Source organism: Lampetra fluviatilis, chromosome 35 (genome assembly GCF_964198595.1).
Source record: "Lampetra fluviatilis chromosome 35, kcLamFluv1.1, whole genome shotgun sequence".
NCBI lineage: Eukaryota > Metazoa > Chordata > Hyperoartia > Petromyzontiformes > Petromyzontidae > Lampetra > Lampetra fluviatilis.
The window spans coordinates 2,630,357-2,651,939 of NC_136309.1; the positions used below are offsets into that span (position 1 = coordinate 2,630,357).

A 21,583-nucleotide genomic window follows, 5' to 3' on the forward strand; every position below is an offset into this window, starting at 1 on the left:
TTTTCAAAAGGAAAACAAAGTTAAAGAAAAAATAAAATTTCACTTTTTTACAAGGCTAACAACAAATAAAATTCAACATTCGCAAGTGAAATAACTTTTTATTTCATCTCTGGAGGCACTCCAGTTGGCTGAGGCCCTCTGTGCTGCAGCCCCTAAAGCCCCCGTGCCTTTTTCGATTTAAAGCTTTCGTGACTGCAGGGATTCATCTTCTTGGTTCTTTCGGTAAAGTCACGTAGAAGGGAAGTAATAAAATAATAAAAATAAAAACATAATAATCATAGAATTATTTTATTATGTTTTTATTTTTATTATTTTATTACTTCCCTTCTACGTGACTTTACCGAAATAACCAAGAAGATGAACCCCCGTGCCTTAATCCGGCCCTGTGCACACCGTGTATCGTTTCGTTGCAAGGAGAGCCCTGCCTGCATTCCTCTGGAACACCGGGGTGTGCCGGTCAAGCTGTCTGAGTTCACGTGACCTTCGTACAAGCACAGCAAACACAACAACACCACAGCTCGTCGCGCCATCCTCATCACCAAACACCATCATCATCATCAGCGTCCTCATAGAAGTCGGGTCAACATTCCAGGCGGGCAACGGCACTTTTCTTGACATCGAGAACATGAAACTCGTCAGCCGCACGAGGTGGCTCCGAGTATGGGACGCTAAAGATCGTAACATCATCATCGTCATCATCATCGTCGTCATTATCGTCATCATCATCATCGTCGTCATCATTATGGTCATCATCATCGTCATCATTATCATCGTCATCATCATTATGGTCATCGTCATCATCATCGTCGTCATCATCCTCATTGTCATCATCGTCATCATCATTATCATCCTCATCATCATCGTCGTCATCATCATCGTCATCATCATCCCCCGTTAACAAATAGACACCCGCCGGGCTAAGTGAACGAGCGCGGCGTGGCTCTCCCCCGCGCCGTCTTCTCTACCACCCGGCGAGATGCACACAGAGATAGCAGCAACAGCAGCAGCAGCAGCAAGTCGAAGATCCTTCATCTTTTGGGGGGGAGGGGGGGGCACACGCTGAATCGGGACGACAAGACGCTGGCTGAATGAAACACGGAGATGAAATCATTGTAGCCGCCACCACCCCCACCCCTCACCACCCACCACCACCACCACTCCACCGCGGGCAATTGTTGCGGTGAAAGAAGGAAAGAAAGAAACAAATAATGAAGTCTGCAACAACGAAAAGAAAAGGAAAGAACACTGAGAGTATGTGCGTGCAGATCCTAATAGGGAACACTTGTGTTGGATGTGCGTTGGTCTGAATCGGTACAGGCAACGGCTTCTCGACCTCCGTGCCAGCTGGTGAAGAAAACACAGCGATAAAAGAAAATAAAAATATTTAAGATTTAAAAAAAATAAAAATGTGCCCGGGGGCGTGTTGGCCAAGCGGTTGGGGGTCATCCTCCTCTCAGGTAGGGTGGAGGCAGGGCCCGATCGAGTCGTGGGGGCTTCAGGGGCGACAGCCCACGGGGTCTCAGCCAGCTGGAAGGCCTCCAGAGATTGAAGTGGAAAGTTGTTTCATTTGTGGATGCTGAATTTAATTTGTTGTTAGCCTTGAATTTTTTTTTTCTTTAACTTTGTTTTCCATTTTGAAAATATTACTGGGGGACTCAACATTACCTGTAGCCCCAGGGGCCTACAACATCTGAATCCGGCCCTGGTGGTGGTGAGTGGAGGGCATGCGGGCACCAGCATCAGTAGCGAGACTGAGCGCAGAGGGAGAGACAGACGGACAGAAATCACTGCCACTGAACCTCACCCCGGCGACGCAAAGCAATCCGTCAGAGGCACCGACAACGTGAATTTAGCGCTCGAAAGAGGCTCATGATGTTTGGAGTGATAACACTGGTCAACACACTTTTTCTGGCATAAGGTATTCCAAAGGTTTTAAGGTAATTTTGAGGAGCTGATTCCAAATCTGGCATCAGTTTTTGTCTATCACATCAGGTTCTTGAGATATCAAATATTGCATTTTCAATAAAAACTGCAAAAGAAAAATATTAAATAAATGTGGATATCTACATAAAATGATATTATAAACACACTATTCTAAAAATACAGCACCATATTTTAACACTGAAGCAGTCACTGACTCGCAACAACTTGCAATCATAAGTGACAGAGTTAATTTCGGGTAAAATCAATGAAAATGGGGTATGCCGATAGCATAAAAATTATGTGATAGAGCAAATCTGAGATCAGATTTGGAATCAGCACCCTGAAATTAGTCTAAAACAGCTGCAAAAGTCCAGGCCAGAAAAAAATGTTTTTTTTTGTTGACCAGTGTAATAACAACAACAAGAACAACACAAAAATGCGCCATCGCACGCGAGGCAACCCGCGCAATCTGTATAAGAACATTAAAAACTAAACTACGTTTTACTTCCATACTATAGGGGGCGGCGGGGGGGAGTGGGTTTGGGGGGTTAGATCGCGTAAATATATTAATGTGGTTTCGTTAAACCCGCCACCACCAGACACGGCCAATCGGTAAGGTTTGTCGCGTAAGCAGAACAGGCCGTCCATAAATGACGTCACGCACCTAGGGGGGGGGGGTCAGACATTTGTGACGATGTGTGACGAGGGGGGGGGGGGTGAGAAATGTGACGTCACATCAAAATGTGCAACTTTAAATAAATATAGACAACACGTTCTACTTAATTAAATAGACGTTTTAATAAATGTTTTCATCTACAACATCAGAGCGCAGCGCCACATTAAATACGCACTACAATGACAATAGTTTAAAGCGATTTGAAGCATGTTTTTTTTCCTTCTTGGTTCTTTCGGTAAAGTCACGTAGAAGGGAAATAATAAAATAATAAAATAAAACATTTAAAAATAATTCTCACGACGTTTCGGCCACAACACAAGTAGCCGTCCTCAGGTGAACGCTCCTCTCCTCCTTCCGATATTTGGAAGCCGCTGTGAGCTACGCTGCACTTGAAAATCGTCGTCGTCATCGTCGTCTAGACTGACGAACGCATTTCTTTAGAGCTGCTTCTTTGCGTTTAGTTTGTTATCCTTCCCCCCCCCCCGCCGCCACACGTCCGGTTAGCCACGGTTGGCTAACGTACGGCGCGAAAGAAGTTCAACGCACAGGTGCATGCGTTACGTGCGTGACAACAACGTCAATCTGCAGCGCGGCACCACGCGTAATGGTGCGGAGCGGCCAAGCGCAGAGCGTGAACAGCAAAAAACGACACCGCCACCACCACCACCACCGCACTTCGTACGATTCCAACCATCTTGATTTGAAGCTTTCGTGACTGCAGGAATCCATACTCGTTGACTCTTTCGGTGAAGTCACGTGGGTAGAAATCAAATCAAACAAATCTTCTATCACAGTACTCATCGATGCCAGTACGGATGGAACTGGCGGAGTCAACATTCTCTGGCAGAGCCAGGGGTCGGGCTCCCTCCTCGTCGATCACACGAAGGGAGTTTCACACACCACGTGAGCGTGTGTGGTGATACACCAACCCCTCGCTGCTGCTGCTGCTGCCTCCGCGGTGCGTGACGGTGCCATGCTTAGCGCCCTCGACGTGCGGATCCATTCAATGGGTTCGATCTCCCGGCGTGGCAGTTGAGACGCCAAGGGACGTTCAGTGCCTTTGAAGTCCACCTGCCACAGACGATCGGCAGAATCGCGTAAACGCGCGGGGGAAGAACTCCACCTCTTCTTCTTGGTTCTTTCGGTAAAGTCACGTAGAAGGGAAGTAATAAAATAATAAAAATAAAACATAATAAAACAATTCTCACGACGTTTCGGCTACAACGCAAGCAGCCGTCTTCAGGTGAAGAATGAAGACGGCTGCTTGCGTTGTAGCCGAAACGTCGTGAGAATTGTTTTATTATGTTTTATTTTTATTATTTTATTACTTCCCTTCTACGTGACTTTACCGAAAGAACCAAGAAGATGAATCCCTGCAGTCACGAAAGCTTTAAATCGAAACTCCACCTCTGCCAAGACGCGTGGTCAGCGTGGAAGAGTAGGCCAAAAACAAACACCCCTCTCAGAGAGGATGTCTAGAGCTCCCTGGAGATGTGGACAGAGGCGTGCGCATGCAAATAGGACGAGGGCTGCTTGTTCCAAAGCGTTATAAAAGTCACTGCGAGACTCACCACACGCGTATCAGCGACACCACTGTCCATGTTTTTCGAGTTACCGGCTCCATATTTTGAGTGGAAATGCTTTCTGAGAAGGAATTTTTTTCCCGTCGTAAAATCGGCTTCTTCTTGTTGCGCTTGCGCGCAAGATGCACGTTGGCGTGTCAACGTGCAAGTTGGTGAAGCCCCCACTACGCGAAACGAACCCAGCGACCCGAGTTCGATTCCAGCTCACGACCAAAAACGGTGAATAATTGAACCGGTCTTGGTCCTCCTCCTCCTCCGTGAGCTTCGATTCGCGTGGGTGGCTACGTACGGTGCGAAAGAAGTTCCACGCACAAAGACAAAGATAAAGATCCCCCGTGAGGACTTAACAGACTGTTGGGGCAAGTGCTGTTAGCGAGCAGCTATGAAGGCCGGAACGGAACACGAGGGGTTGGGTGGCCAGCACCACGCCCGGCCGCCTTTGTCTCCCCAGTGGCGATGTTTACACACCGCACCGGATACTCATTTTATGGCTGAGTCGACCTCGGGGAGGCCCAGGACCGGTTCGGATAATCGTCACTGTTGTTGGCCGCGAGCGGGAATCGAACTTGGGTCGCCGGGTTCCGTAGCGCGGCACGCTCACCGCTACACTACCGCTCCCCAACATACACAACAACAACAACAACCGTTATTCGCCGCTAAGTGGCTGTGACGTCACCACGACGCTTGTGCCAGGCCATGTGCACCTTGAGGCCACGTGAAGTGTCAAACGCCCGCTGGCAGGAGGTCACGGGGCAGACCCAGCAGGTGCCACGGGTCGACTGACCGAGATGACCGAGATGACTGGCTGATGCACCACCTGTGCCCCCTACTGTGCCAACTTGCTGTGCTTTAGCCACCCGGCGCTCCGCTCGTTGTTGTGAGCGTCGCTCCTCCGCCCTCCGTTGTTGTTGGATGGCGACTGCCTCCAACTGCCCAGTAGCGTCCTTCACGAGCCTCCTCCACAGAGGCCGATCCTGACACCGCTGGTACAATACACACACACACACACGTACACACACACACTTCACACACGTGTACACACACGTGTACACACACGTGTACACACATGTGTACACTCACACACGGACGAGCATTCCGGTGCAGTGTTTGTCTCATAATACGCTGCTCCTTTCGGAAGTTAAAGCATATTTCGTAAACAAACTAAAATAATGTGTTTTAGCAAATCTGCTTTATATTCCGCTGCGATAGAATCTATCGATGAATTGTGAGAAATGTAGCAATGATTGCTGATAGCGTGGGGGGGGGGTAGTGAAAATTCGTTGCATTCAAGTTAAGCAAAAACATTTTTTTTAAAGAGTTGGGGCCACGTTGGGCAGAGACAATCAGATTTTAACAACAAATGGAAAACTGATGTGCTGTTGAGTTGTATCCAAAATTTGTTCTGTGTATGGCAACAACCACCCCCACTCATCTTCTTGGTTCTTTCGGTAAAGTCACGTAGAAGGGAAGTAATAAAATAATAAAAATAAAACATAATATATTATTATATTATTTTATTATGTTTTATTTGTATCAATAAAACATAATATATTATTATATTATTTTATTATGTTTTATTTTTATCATTTTATTACTTCCCTTCTACGTGACTTTACCGAAAGAACCAAGAAGATGAATAATATATTATTATATTATTTTATTATGTTTTATTTTTATCATTTTATTACTTCCCTTCTACGTGACTTTACCGAAAGAACCAAGAAGATGAATCCCTGCAGTCACGAAAGCTTTAAATCGAAACCACCCCGACTCTCAATCTTCAGATGTTTGTCCGGGACGTGACGATTGCATCAGGCGGTCGGCAGCAGCTGGGGGGCGTTTACCTGGAGAGGGCCTCCATTGCGATCCAGCAGTGGATGGACCACGGCTGACGAACAAATTGTCCGTGAATCTTGACCTAAAGCTTTCGTGGCTGCAGGAATTAATTTTCTTTGGTTCATATTCTTTAGGAATGTATAGTGTAGTAGTGTACAGTGTCGCGGTGTAGTAGTGTATGGTGTAGCAGTGTATAGTGTAGTAGTGTATAGTAGTGTATAGTGTAGTAGTGTATAGTAGTGTATAGTGTAGTAGTGTATAGTGTAGCAGTGTTTAGTGTAGTAGTGTTTAGTGTAGTAGTGTATAGTATAGCAGTGTATAGTGTAGTAGTGTAGAGTAGTCGTGTATAGTGTAGTAGTGTATAGTGTATAATAGTGTAGTAGTTTCTAGTGTAGCAGTGTATAGTGTATAATAGTGTATAGTGTAGTAGTGTATAGTGTATCGTCGTGTATAGTAGTGTATAGTAGTGTATCGTGTATAGTAGTGTATTGTGTAGTATAGTAGTATATAGTGTAGTGTTTAGTAGTGTATAGTAGTGTATAGTAGTGTATAGTGTAGTATAGTAGTGTATAGTGTAGTGTATAGTGTAGTGTATTGTAGTGTATAGTGTATAGTAGTGTATAGTGTAGTGTGTAATAGTGTATAGTGTAGCAGTGCTAGAATCTGTCGCCAGGGAGAGGGAGGTGTGGACCTCTACGACTCAACACGCTGCCGCCGCGACCCTCACCAGGACAAGCGGATTGAGAAACGAACAAACGAAGGAACATTTATTTACGTATTTTGTATCGTGCTCTGTGTTTCCCCTGCGGTCAGCGATGAAATATTTTATGATGCTAGGTCACTCCCCCCTCCTTCTAGCACCAGCTACCCGCCCCCCCCTCAAATAAATAAACAAACAGACAAAAAACATCTTAACCCGTGCCTTGAAATGGTTTTATATCGTAAAAGGAAATGTTTCCGGCAACCGGCACATTTTTATGAAACATTCTGGACGAAGATAACAAAAAAATTCTGCCAATCCTAATCATAGACACGAGTTTGTAGCACGCGCATATTTCGCAAACCGGATGCTCTGTTCGATCGAGGTCTCGGAGGCGCGAAGCCAGAGGTCAAACTTCCTCGTATTTCGGCCTGGACAGGTGAGAGACTGAACAGGTGAGAAACTGAGACAGGTGAGAGGCTGAACCAGGTGAGAGACTGAACCAGGTGAGAGACTGAAACCAGGTGAGAGGCTGAACCAGGTGAGAGACTGAACCAGGTGAGAGTCTGAACAGGTGAGAGACTGAACCAGGTGAGAGACTGGACAGGTGAGAGACTGAACCAGGTGAGAGACTGAACCAGGTGAGAGTCTGAACCAGGTGAGAAACTGAGACAGGTGAGAGGCTGAACCAGGTGGGAGACTGAACAGGTGAGAGTCTGAACCAGGTGAGAGACTGAACCAGGTGAGAAACTGAGACAGGTGAGAGGCTGAACCAGGTGAGAGACTGAACCAGGTGAGAAACTGAGACAGGTGAGAGGCTGAACCAGGTGGGAGACTGAACAGGTGAGAGACTGAACCAGGTGAGAGTCTGAACCAGGTGAGAAACTGAGACAGGTGAGAGGCTGAACCAGGTGAGAGACTGAACCAGGTGAGAGGCTGAATCAGGTGAGAGACTGAACCAGATGAGAGACTGGACAGGTGAGAGACTGAACCAGGTGAGAGACTGAACCAGGTGAAAGACTGAACCAGGTGAGAGACTGAACCAGGTGAGAGACTGGACAGGTGAGAGACTGAACCAGGTGAGAGACTGAACCAGGTGAGAGACTGAACCAGGTGAGAGTCTTGACAGGTGAGGGTCTGGACAGGTGAGCCAAATACTCTAAACCAATGTTTCTAAATGTGGAGGGAAGAACGGGAGGACCCGGAGAAAATCCATGCGATCACGGGGAGAGAGACATGCAATCTCCAAATATACAGCAGGCTATAGGGTCGGGATCGGACCCACGACCTCCTGTATACCGGGCGAGGTAGTTAACATCTCAGCCACCGCGATGATGATGATGATGATGAGAGAGAGAGACACGCAAACTCCAAATTTACAGCAGGCGTCAGGGTCGGGATCGAACCCACGACCTCCTGTATACCAGGCGAGGTAGTTAATGTCTCTCCACCGTGGCGCATGATGATACGTCAGGGACTGGAAGCACCACGTGGGACACGTGCTGCTGTGGTGGTAGACGCGCTTCGTGCTGCGGGGAGAGAAGGCGATGCGCGTCTGTGTGTGCATTAGGTCGACTCAGCCTCAAATGAGTACCTGGTGCGGTGTGCAAACATTACCGCTAGAGATTCAAAGGTGGTGATTGCTGGTCAACCATCCCCTTCACGTGCGTTGCCGGCCTTCATAGATGCTACTCGCTAACAGCACTTACCCCAACAGTCTGTTAAGGCCATACGGGGGGTCTTTGTCTTTGGGGAGCAGTGGCGCAGTGGTTAGCGCACTGCTCGAGGATTCTGCGGTAACACTGCAAGGTGTTAACGTGCATTCCCACTCACCGATAACTTTAAGCCGGGGGTGTCGGGAACCAAAATAACGAGAGACATTTTTTTTTATAATTCGGTAACAAAAATTCCTCAATATTTCAAGAGGCCGCAATGCACTGTGGGGTGAATATGAGACACGGTGGTGGTCCTTGATAAATGACGTCACGAAGCGGTCCTTAAAGTATCACGTGGTGGCTCCGGAGCCGCGGATTGCCGACTCCTGCCCATGGTAAACTGGATTCCCATGGTAAACCGGACTTCCATGGTGAACTGGATTCCTATGGTAAACTGAATTTCCATGATGAACTGGACTTCCATGGTGAACTGGAACCACATGGTAAACTGGACTCCCATGGTAAACTGGATTCACATGGCAAACTGGACTTCCATGGTGAACTGAATTTCCATGATGAACTGGACTTCCATGGTAAACTAGACTCCCATGGTAAACTGGACTCCCATGGTGAACTGGATTCCCATGGTAAACTGGATTTACATGCTGAACTAGACTTCCATGGTAAACTGGACTTCCATGGTAAACTGGACTCCCATGGTGAACTGAACTCCCATGGTCAGGGGTCTGCAGCCAAAATAACAAGAAAAGCCATTTTTTGTTTCTAATTTGTAAAAAAAGAAAAGCCTTTCAATATTTCAAGCGCCGCAATGCGGTCCTTAAAGAGCTGCCACTGATTGCCGACTCCTGCTCCAAGCGAATGTCGTCTGACTTTGCTTGCAACCATGGAATTTCCATAAACATTCATCCTCAACACGGAGAAAGATAAACCCTGGGATTATTATATTTATTTTTTCCAAATGTTTATTTTGTAAGTTCATGATTTATACCGGTGCCAATGTTCTCCTTTTAATTCGTGTTTATTTTAGTTTTTTGAAGCACATTTGCAAAATGGATTGCACCGGTTGGCAAATCGCTCATCTCACGATGCAAATCGATGTTCATCACTCTTGCTAATGAATGCCGAGGAGATGGAGCAGTGAAACCAGCTCACTTGCAGGTGCTATGTAAATAATAACCTCACAGGATCGTGAGATGATGAACAAGGCTGCTGCTGCTGATGATGATGTTGATCAATCATCATAATTATCAGGGCCAATAAAATACGTACCACATTGGCGATAATACATCGCTTGCGGTAAATAGTCCAGACCCGCCATAGGAATATGGAATTTCCAGAGATCACCGATTAAAACGTGGGCACGTGTCTCAATTCCTGCCCCCGCCTCTGTCCACCCGGCAGCCGCCTTATAAACGGGGTCCATTGACGTTGGCAGATGGGCGTCAGGTCGCGTGTGGTGGAGTAAAATGTGGGTAACTCCCGCCTCTTGCAAGACGTCTGGACAGCGTGAATCAGAAAATGTATTCATACTGGGAGGAATCCGATTAGCTACAGAGCCCTTCACCCACAGATCAATAGGCCGTCAAGAAGGGTTTCTCTCGACGCGTCTTAGGGCTCCCTCTCCGCCCGGAGTGGCCGCGAGCAAGCACTTGCAGGGCTGCCCTGTTTTTTGCCGACAAAGATGAGCAGCGGCCAACGTTGGGACAGACTTCCCATGCCACGTGGTCAACACACGTGGGTAACCCGAGCTCGCGAGCGGGAGAGGCGCGCAGGGATGAGAGTGGATGCCTGGGGCCCATGAGATGGTTTGTTAACACGACCCGTACGTGCATCTTGGTGGCGTGGCTCCAAACCTTACGAAACTATTTTTGGAGTCAGAAATTTCACAGATTTCGTGCGAGTTTATTATATATTACTTCATCAATCCTGGTTGAGCGGTGGGGGGAGGGGGGGTGACTCAGCCCATCATCCTTCCGGGGTCGATACAATGAGTACCACTTTGTGGGGGAAGTCAACAAGCGGACGTCCTATAAATAAACTTTCCTTACCCTCCTCCCGCCATAGGAACGTGGAAATTCCACCACTGGCTCAGGATGGCTGGTAACACAGTGAATGAGCACGAACAATGCCTCAATGCTCATTCGAGCAGGACGTCACTTTAGCACGTTTGATTGTGCGCCACGGTGGCTAGAAGATGTTAACTACCTCGCCTGGTATACAGGAGGTCGTGGGTTCGATCCCGACCCTGCCGATGCCTGCTGTTGTATGTTTTGAGTTTGCGTGTCTCTCTCATCATCATCAGGGTGGCTAGGAGATGTTAACTACCTCGCCTGGTATGCAGGAAGTCGTGGGTTCGATTCCGACCCTGATGGCTGTATATTTCGAGTTTGTATTTCTCTCTCCCCGTGGTCTCCGGGTCCTCCGGTTTTTCCCTCCACATCTCGAATTAACGTGTCTTTAAAGCATTTGACTGCTCTACCATTCCACGTGACAAGCCACCTCGTGGAGTTATCATTTGTGGCTATGCCGCTTCTGAAAAAGAGCGATATAGTTCAGTGGGCCTTACCTGGTAAAACCAAAAAAATAGTCGTTTATTTAGCTCCTCGTACTGACCAGAGTGGTGAAGGGAAGATCTCAACGATGGGGCATGCTTGTGTCCAGCCCTTTAAAGGATCTCCTAATCACAATCCAGGCTGGTTGAACCCAGCCAGCATGGATCGTAGACGGACCAGCCGGAATGTTTCAAAACCGCGCCGATCTTCCTTTTAAGGGCAATCCACGTTTCGCAAGCATCGATGAGGGAGGGCGTAACTCTTGGTCGAGAAGACCCGGAGCTTTGTACGGAGCGACAGAGCAGGTCGCTTCCACACGGCGTTACACAACCGATGGAATGGTAATCCCACTCGACCGATTCGGAGTGAGACCTCCGCTTGCCAAAACCGGCACTCGTTGTGAGCACATTGCCCAAGTATGGGAACTCCTCCACTCTCTCCACAACTGCCCGTCACTCGTGGGGAGGTGAGTGTTGGATGACATCAAATACCCAGGCAGGTACTTTGTTTTGCAAACATAGTACCCTACCCACAACCCCAACACACAACAACAACAACAACCGCCATTCGCCACTAAGTGGCGGTGATGTCTGGCAAAAACAACCCCCTACCTCCTCGTGGTGCCGGACGGCAACGCTGTGGTGGGCAGTGCCGTGGGAGGAGGGCCAATTTAGATTGACCATTCCCCCAACACACACACACACTGTTGGACAAACAGCGAAACTATGTCAGACCGAATGTTGTACGGACAGCTTGCCCAAGGCTACTTGACGACAATTACATTTGCCCAGTAATCGTGCCGAGTTTACACCACTTTGTGAATCTACTGGTAGAGGACGGCCTCCTCACGCCGTGTCGGCCATGGGGTTCCCTTGGCCATGCTCGAAATCATTATTCGGGTCGTTGTGGACAATATAAATAACGAGATAAACAAGCTGGCACTAACGCATCCTTTGGAGTTAACATCTCGCCACGGTGGCGAGGAGATGTTAACTACCTCGCCTGGTATACAGGAGGTCGTGGGTTCGATCCCGACCCTGACGCCTGCTGTAAATTTGGAGTTTGCGTGTCTCTCTTTCCCCGTGGTCGCGTGGATTTTTCTCCGGGTCCTCCGGGTTCCCCCTCCACGTTTAGAAACAACATCGCCACGCGTTCGGAGTGTTTGGCCGCTGCTATAAATGTGCACGTGATAAGCCTCTTTCGTTGATCCGTCATTTGTGGCCAAATCGCTTCTGAAAAGTATCTCCATAGCTCAGTGGGGCCTAACCTGATAAAATACAGAAAAAAACACAGCTTACAGTGTTCAAATAGTGTGTAGTTTATTGTGTCAATTCCTCTCCACATCGGCCCCACGTTCCTTCTCCGAGCGACTAATTTCAGCAGCGTTGATTCAGTACAAGCCAAACGCCTGGAGTGATTATTTCCACATTCGAGTGTTGAAACATTGCGGGCTGGTGCAATGACGTCAGCCGTGGCCAGGACTCGAACCGCGTTATTGTTGGTCACCTGATGGAGGTCGTGCTCGGCTTCTGCAATGACCAGTGGTTGGTGCCACTGCGCTACAAATTCCATGCCAGCAGCAGCATCATCATCAGCAGCATCATCATCATCAGCAGCATCATCATCAGCAGCAGCATCATAATCAGCAGCAGCATCATCATCAGCAGCAGCATCATCAGCAGCAGCATCAGCAGCAGCAGCGGAGCGAGTGGTGTCTTGAATCGAGGCGCCGTCCTTCACCGAGCCACGCTGTCCAATCGTGGTGAAGTATGGTCACACAACTCGTCCGTGACCAACACAATCATTATTTACCACGGGTTAGAGTGTACATAGTTATATAACTACTGACCAGCGTGGTGAAGTATGGTCAATTAACCCCCCCCCCCCCCATGACCCGCGCGGCGTGGGGAGGGGGTGGCAAGGGTTATCCGTGTGTGTGTGGTCTCAAGGTGCACCTAGCCTGGCACAAGCGCTGTGGTGACGTCACCGCCACTTAGTGGCGAAGGGCGGTTGTTGTTATTGTGTAGCACAACTGGTGGTGCATCTTCTTCATTCCAGTCGACCCACGGCACCTGCTGGGTCAGTGCCCGTGTGACCTCCTCCTGCCAGCAGCGAGCCTTCGACACTTCGCGCGACGGCCTCAACGTGCACCTAGCCTGGCACGAGCGCCGTGGTTACGTCACCGCGCTCTGTGCCTTCGGGTTGGTGGCGCAGCGCGCTAACCACTGCGCCACCGTTCCCCCGTGGTCCGCACACTTCCAGCACCGCCAGTGTCCCCAACGCGAACCTGGTGCTTGATCGGCGCGGTGTGAAATGTCTTCTGATATTCTAGATTTGAAGCTTTCGTGACTGCAAGGATTCCTACTCTTAGTTTTTTCGGTAAAGTCACGTAGGTAAAAAATGAAATTAAAATTAATAAAAATAAAATTAAAAAATGATAAATAATTATTTTCTTTTTATTAATTTTAATTTATTTTTTTACCTACGTGACTTTACCGAAAAAACTAAGAGTTTGAGTCTTCTGAAAGGTCTTCCGCTCGCTCTCCGCGCTCACTGCGGCATTGCTCGGCGAGCCTCTTGCAGATGCCTCGTCGATTTGTGTCGCCCAATCTTCACGTTCTTGGTTCTCCAAAGAAGAAGAAAAAGTAACGAACCGCACAAACCTCAACGCATTCGCGAATAACACCGTGGCCCTGCAAAGTAAACGTCATGGCCCTTCTGTGTTAAGGGTAGATGATGGTGATGATAATGGTGATGATGATCGTGGTGATGATCGTGGTGATGATGATAATGGTGATGATGATAATGGCGATGATGATGGTGGTGATGACGATGATGGTGATGATGCTGATGATAATGGTGATGATGGTGATGATGATAATGGTGATCGTGATTATAATGGTGATGATGATGGTGATGATGATCAAGGTTGATGATCGTGGTGATGATGATAATGGTGATGATGAAAATGGTGATAATGATAATGATGGTAGTGATAATGGTGGTGATGATGATGTTGATAATGGTGATGATGATAATGGTGATGATGATGATTAATGATGATGATAATCGTGATCATTTCTTGAAATCAGACTCGCAATGAAAAACAAAAAGATCCATTGTCCTTTAAAAGTCGCGGCGGCAATGCTGTTTGCTGCGATGTTTTGTCGCTGTTTTGCGCTCATGGCACCACCGACTCCGAACACGAATCTTCACCAGCAGCAGCTTCCACCGACTGCATCCCGACTGGCCTTGCTCACCTGGCAGAGAGTGATCATTGCGTGAGCATGGCAGAGAGTGAGCGGGCGGGCGAGCTAGAAGAGTCCACGGACTTCGGTGGCGATGCGGCGTTGCAAAGGCCACGCGGCTGCATCGCACTATTTTAGTGGGGCGTCTACAAATGGATAGCCCTGTACATCTGCTGAAATGACTACTTACAGTAGTTTTTTTTTTATATAAAAAAAAAATCAGATGTATATGCACACACACGTATATAAATACAGCGCGTGTATTTTTTTTACACAGGTTTTAGCAATTACTCTTTGGGAGGATGGTCTCGTGCCTGCAATCATCGTCGTGGTCAGTCGCAAGCGTGCACACCCCAACTCGTATGATCGTGCCCGAGTCCGTACGCACGACCACGCGTGCAATGTACACGCAGCGCATCCGTACACGTGCGCCACGTCTACACACGCACACGCGCCTGCATATCCACGTTCATTACAGACACTGCGTGTACCCTGTTGCGTGTTGCTGCTGAGTTGTGTTGCTGTTGAGTTGTGTTGTGTTGCGTGTTACTGCTAAGTTGTGTTGCGTGTTGTGACATCCCGTCCGACTCTATTAACTATTTCTATAGATTTTTTTAAAATACGCGTCGCTTTTCACGACCAATATGATTCAGAGTTCGTTTCTTTTCGGTTAGATCATCGTGCAAGCGGAATGTAACTTTTTTTTTATCACTATCACCCTTCAATTTCACTGGCTCTGTCGGGCAGCGGAGGGCTATAGATAAAATAAACTAATGAATCTTTGTGTCAACCAAGGCTGTAGCCATGGAGTCTACATTGGGGGGGGGGACCAAATCTTCCAGGGGGTCTGGGGTCCCCCCCCCAGAAAAAAAGAAAAAATTTGAAAATTTTCTGCCTAAAATATTAAAAAAGTCACTAACACACAGGATGGACTTTTAATTTCTTTTTAACAATAATGTCTAATAATGTATTGTATTACATTGCTCTGTTTTTTTTCTTTTTTACCTTTTCTTGTTTCATTGTATGTAATGGCAGAGATTAGGGATTCATAAAGCACAACCATAACCACAATCATATAAACAGAAATCTATGCGTTGTTATATCAAGACAAGTCCAGATATTGTGGCCAAGGTTTAGCAAATTGTTGTTTTTATTTACTTTACCGAAAGAACCAAGAAGATGAATCCCTGCAGTCACGAAAGCTTTAAATCGAAATTTAGCATCGCAATTATTATTTTTTAAAATATTTTTTATAGCAATATATTGGGGGTGGGGGGACATTTTGAGCATATTTGAATATTATAATTACGGCCTAGGTATCAACGATTGCAACGACAAAATAGTCCGTGCTGCTACGTGGACAGTGGTGCACAAGCAGCAAAGATAACATTGTACGCATTCCGTGTCAACAACACTACCAACAACAACAACAACACTCTGGCCTCGGAAATAAAACAAGCACATAACGTTTCGGGCAATGGTCCTTCGCAGTAGGTAAAGTTGCCAGCGAGGTAGAGTGTCATGACAAACCTATTCTTATTGTTTCGTACTTTGACGCCGGCAAAAAGGTCCCATTCGGTAGAGTGACCTCAATATGTTGCCCTCAAGAAGGGACATTGTCCGAAACGTCGCCTATTATATATCTACATTATGTTCAGGCCACAGTGCTATTAACACGGAATGTGTTGTTGATGTTGTTGTGACAACTCGTCTTTCACGACTTTAATTCGTTGCTTAACGCGTAAGCTTAAATAAGTCAGTTTAACACGTAGGCTTTCGCGACCAATATTATTCATAATTAACGTTTTTGGGTTTTAGATCGCGTTATTTATAAATGTGTCGTAATTCTGGCGAATTGCCCGATGATGCTGGATGCAATTACCAGCGAAACGTCGTGCTACTCAAATTGTAAATGTTGTGGTTTCACGCTTCAACACACCGGTGGGCTAAAGCAGTGAACTATTTGTCTTTTGTCAACGTGACACTTTTTTACTGATTGGCCGTGTCTGGTGGTGGAGGGTTACGACACATTTATAAATAACGCGATCTAAACTCAAAAACGTTGATTATGAACTTAAGTAAGTCGTCAACATTTACGTGCGAACCCTCAAATACAAAGACAAAGATCCCCCGTGTAGCAAAGTGCGGTTAGTGAGCACCTCTGCAGGCCGGGTGGGTGGCCAGCACCACGCCCGGCCGCCTTTGTCTCCGCAGTGGCGAGGTTTACTACACACCACGCCAGGTAGCCATTTGAGGCTGAGTCGACCTAGGGGAGGCCCCATGACCGGTTCAGATACTCGTAACCAGTGTTGGTGGCCGTGAGCGGGAATCGAACTCGGGTCGCCGGGTTCGGCCACACACACACACAACACACAAACAACGCACACACACAACACACGCAACACACACACACCACACACACCACACATACACAACACACACACACAACACACACACGCAACACACACAACGCACACACACAACACATACACAACACACACAACACACACAACATACACACAACACACAACCCAAACAACACACAAAACACACACAACACACACCACACACAACACACGCGTGTGTCGCTAGCCGGCTTGGTGGTTTTGGATCACTGCATCTGTGCGCTCGTGCAACGGCGATAATAACGAAAATAAACTCAATTCTGCTGAAACAGTTGCACCAAAAAAATCGAGCGAAACGTCGGACATCATGCCGAACAACACGCCGCTTCAAACCCGAAGAGCCAGAAAGCGCACACGTGGTTTGCATCGATCGAGGAAGACAAAGGCGCGTGCGGGATCCGTGCGTGATCAGAGTCGTGGCTATCCCAGGGGTCGTGGTGGCCGAGTCGCGAATCTTCGGCGGGGGACAGAGACACGCGGACACTTTGGGGCTTACGTTGTAACGAACGTTCCGAATCAGAATGTTTATTTATACTGGAGGTGGAGGAATCCGATGAGCTATGAAGCTCTATTTTTTACAGATGCCACAGACGTCCCGGACACGCAGTGATGCTGATGATGGCCATCCGGAGAATGAGAATACAGAACAATGATGACGTCTTGACACTGCAACGGGACTGCTGTAGAAGTGATTGCTGGTACGTATGTGGAACTTCTTTCGCGCCGTACGTAGCCAACCGTGGTGCTAATCGGAGGTGCTGATGAACGACAACAAACTAAACACAAAAAGCAGTTCTAAAGAAATGAGTTGACTGTGATGATTTTGATGATTTTGATGATGTTGATGATGATGGTGATGTTGGTGATGTTGATGATGTCTTAGCGCCGTAACGGGAATGCCGTAAGAGTGATTTTTGACGATGATCTTGGATGTGATGTCAACACACCGGTCTTGTTGTGACAACATCGTGGATGGGAACACATTAACGATGTTGCTACAACAGCGATTGGTGTTGATGTTGATGATGTGGACGGGCGGCATTACTGTACCAATGATTAACGTTGATGTAGACGATATTGATGAATGAATATGTTGATGATGTTGATGATAACATCGATGTTGATGTAGACAATCAATATGTTGATGATGATGTAGATAATAGATGTGTTGATGATAACATCGATGTTGATGTAGACAATCAATATGTTGATGATGATGTGGATAATGGATGTGTTGATGATGTTGATGATAACATCGATGTTGATGTAGACAATCAATATGTTGATGATGATGTGGATAATGGATGTGTTGATGATGTTGATGATAACATCGATGTTGATGTAGACAATCAATATGTTGATGATGATGTGGATAATGGATGTGTTGATGATGTTGATGATAACATCGATGTTGATGTAGACAATAAATATGTTTATGATGATGTGGATAATGGATGTGTTGATGATGTTGATTTAGATAATGAATGTGTTGATGATGATATCGATTTAGATAATTAATATGTTGATGATGATCTTGATTATGTTGATTTAGATAATTTATATGTTGATGATTTTGAATTAAATTATTAATATGTTGGTAATAATGTCGATAATGAATATGTTGATGATGATGGCCACAGTCAGATTTTGAAAGCGTTGATTCAACATCAACCCGTCGCCTCTTATAAAACCCGTCAACATCCCTATCTCTCTCTCCACACACACAACAATAACCACAACCACATTTAACACCGATCGCATAGACGATGTCACTACACGAGTGAGTACATTCGCCCCCCAAATTTAAACAAAGTTAAATATTCACCGCAAATGCACTCGGGGTTTGGGATCACACATTTTAAATGTATCTTGTCATTTTATTCGTTGTTGCGGTTGTACCCGAATCAAGATCCGAATGGCTCACAGGGTTATTCCAAATAAATGAAACTGAAAAACTGAAACACACAGCCGCAGCAGCAGCAACAGCAACAATAATCGTCAACTTCCGCTACAGCGAAAACTTGACAGCACCCTCCTCCTCCTCCTCCCAAACACGAGACTCTGTGAGGCTTTCCTGGGTAAGGGCATTTATCCCGCGCGATGTGTTTCCGCGGATCTGCGTGCCTATTTTGACGAATGCGTCCTAACACATCATGGCCCATCATCTTCTCACCCTTCTCCCTCTCTCTCTCTCGCCTGGCGTTCGAGCCACACGGAACGCTGCTCGACGCCTCGAAGCTGCCGATCGTTTGCGATGTGCGTGAAATATTGTTCGCGTAAAATATATAGCATCGTTACTATTATTAGTAGTATTAACTTGAGCGCAATGACGGCATTGATACAATGTTATTTCGTGATGATGATGGTGGTGGTGGTGGTGTTGATAAGACGTGCTGCTGGTGATGAATATAACGGTTGTCAATCTTGAGCAGTGTTTGTGCGTTGAACTTCTTTCGCACCGTACGTATCTGACCGTGCTCAACGGAGGTGCGGGAGAGAGCAACGGACTAAGCACTAAAAGCAAAAACTGCCGCTGGTCACCGTGACGTTTTATTTCTCTGGATTTAGAAATCTTCGCGCTCGAGACGTGTCTCTCGGCATGAGGTCATGTAAGCACGCGTCATTGAGATGTCACGCGAGCTTCGGATGTCCTCTGACCTTTGAGATAAAACAATAAACTACAACGATGTGTTTTTATTTCACCAGGTGTAAGGTCCATTAAGCCGTGTATCTGTTTTTTTCAGAAACGACCTGGCCACAAATGATAGCTCAACTCAGTGGCTTAACATGTGCAAATTTATCGCAAGCAAATCCTCTAAACGCGTGTTTATTCTACATGTGGAGGGAAAACCGGAGGATCCGGAGAAAAATCCACGCTACCACGGGGATAACATGCAACCTCCAAATACACAGCAGCAGGCGTCAGGGTCGGGATCGAACCCACGACCTCCTGTATACCAGGCGAGGTAGTTAACATCTCACCACCGTGGTGCTGACATTCATTCGATCCGCTGACTCGACATGACCTCCATTCATGTGTCCTCTGACCTCACCGCGTCATCCGACTTGAGAAATCCTCTGGCTCGCGATGTCTTCCTCCCTCTCTGTGGCTCCAGATGTCTATCTCTCTGTGGCTCCAGATGTCTCTCCCTCTGTGGTTCCAAATGTCTCTCTCTCTGTGGCTCCAGATGTATCTCTCTGTGGCTCCAAATGTCTCTCTCTGTCGCTCCAGATGTCTCTCTCTCTGTCGCTCCAGATGTGTCTCTCTCTGGCTCCAAATGTCTCTCTCTCTGTCGCCAAATGTGTCTCTCTCTGGCTCCAGATGTCTCTCTCTCTCTGTCGCTCGAGATGTCCCCCTCTCTCAAGCCGAGATCCTCTAAGCGCTCGTCATCGTAGACCGCCGCGAGGAGATGCGCACGTTCCTGCAGGGCGCGTCGTGCGACGACGTGGAGCCCCTGGAGCCTCCGAGCGCCCTGCCCGCGCCGACCGCACCACGCGGCGTCCTCCTGCGAGCCAGGAACTCCTTGTACTTCTTGGTGAGCAGCGTGTAGAGGAACGGGTTCACGCAGCTGTTGCCGTACGTGAGGCACGTGACCGCGTGGTTGATGTACGAGACGGCCTTCCGCGAGATGCCCAGGCGGTCTCGGAAGTAGAGGTTGGCCAGCTGCCAGGCCCAGAAGGGCAGGAAGCAGGCCCAGAAGACCACCACGATGGCGAGGATCATGTAGAGCACCTTGACCCTCGGGGAGCGCGTGGAGGCCACGGCGGTGGCGGTCTGCGAGCGCCAGTACTTGACGGCGAGTCGCACGTAGAGGCAGCCGATGATGAGTCCCGGCGCAACGACGCTCGTCACGAACAGCACGGTGATGTAGCAGCGGAACGCGCCGGGGCTCCAGCTGGGCACGCAGATGCGCGCCACGCCGCCTCCGCGCAGCCTCAGCTCGCCGAGGTTGACCATCACCATGTTGGGCGCGGCCGCGGCCAGCGACAGGACCCAGACGAAGAGCGCCACGGCCCAGCCTCGTCGAGACGACGCCGCGTCGCAGCGTCCCCCCGTGTAGTGGCGGAGGGGCCGCGCGACCGCCGCGTAGCGCTCGGCGCTCATCGCCGTGAGCAGGAAGATGATGGCGTGCATGGTGACGAGGTCGACGCCGAAAAGGAGGCGGCAGCCCGCGTCGCCGAAGAACCACGTGCGCGCCACGTTGGTGCACACCACGAAGGGCACCGTGGAGAGGTAGGCGAGATCGGCGAGCGCCAGGTTGAGCACGAAGCAGTAGACGGAGCCCGCGGTGGTGCCGGAGGACCCCACCCCGCCGCGGCAGCCCGAGGCGCGGCTGCTGCGGCTGCTGCGGCGACGCGAGAGGAGACGCAGCACGAGGAGGGTGTAGACGTTGCCGCTCACGCCGAGGACGCAGAGCAGCGAGAGCACCGTGGCCATCACCGCCGTGGCGACGGCGTCGGAGGAGGATGGCGTCGAGGATGATGATGAGGAGGAGGAGGAGGAGGTTGATGAAGCGTCCGGAGTTGCGGTGCTCGACCAGTTGAGGAGGGTGGTGAGGTCGTGAGCGGGTGACCAGAAGTTGTTGTTGGTGGTGGTGGTTGTTGTTGTGGTGGTTGTGAAGGAGTTGTTGTTGAGAATGTCCCACATGTTGGAGCGCGGTGGGGTTGATTGATTGATTGACGAGTGGCGATGCGCTTTCAGTTGCAGATGTTTTAGACCCACAGATGCCTTTCGCGGAGGTGATCTGCGGTGCGCACGGGATGATCAGTGACTCGATTCTCCTGCGTGTGTGTCGTGTGTGTGTGTCGTGGGTGTAGTGTGTGTGTGTGATATACACACTCACACACTCCGCAGAGCCACCACGCCCACTCCGTCAATCTTCTACTGAGCAATGGTGGAAGCCTAATTATAATTAAGTGTTGGACGTTTGCCAAATGGGAAGGTCTAGAAAAGTCTAATTATAGTGTGGTTAAGTTCTGGAGA

The 21,583-nt window shown here is 48.2% G+C and overlaps 1 protein-coding gene across 1 annotated transcript; it reads right to left on the reverse strand.

Annotated features, from left to right (window-relative positions):
* Positions 1-19,864: 19,864 nt before the first annotated feature.
* Positions 19,865-21,366, reverse strand: LOC144944508 (urotensin-2 receptor-like). The gene has a single exon (XM_078872707.1). The coding sequence runs from the start codon at positions 21,245-21,247 to the stop codon at positions 19,976-19,978; it is 1,272 nt and encodes a 423-aa protein (XP_078728833.1). The 5' UTR covers positions 21,248-21,366; the 3' UTR covers positions 19,865-19,975.
* Positions 21,367-21,583: the final 217 nt, after the last annotated feature.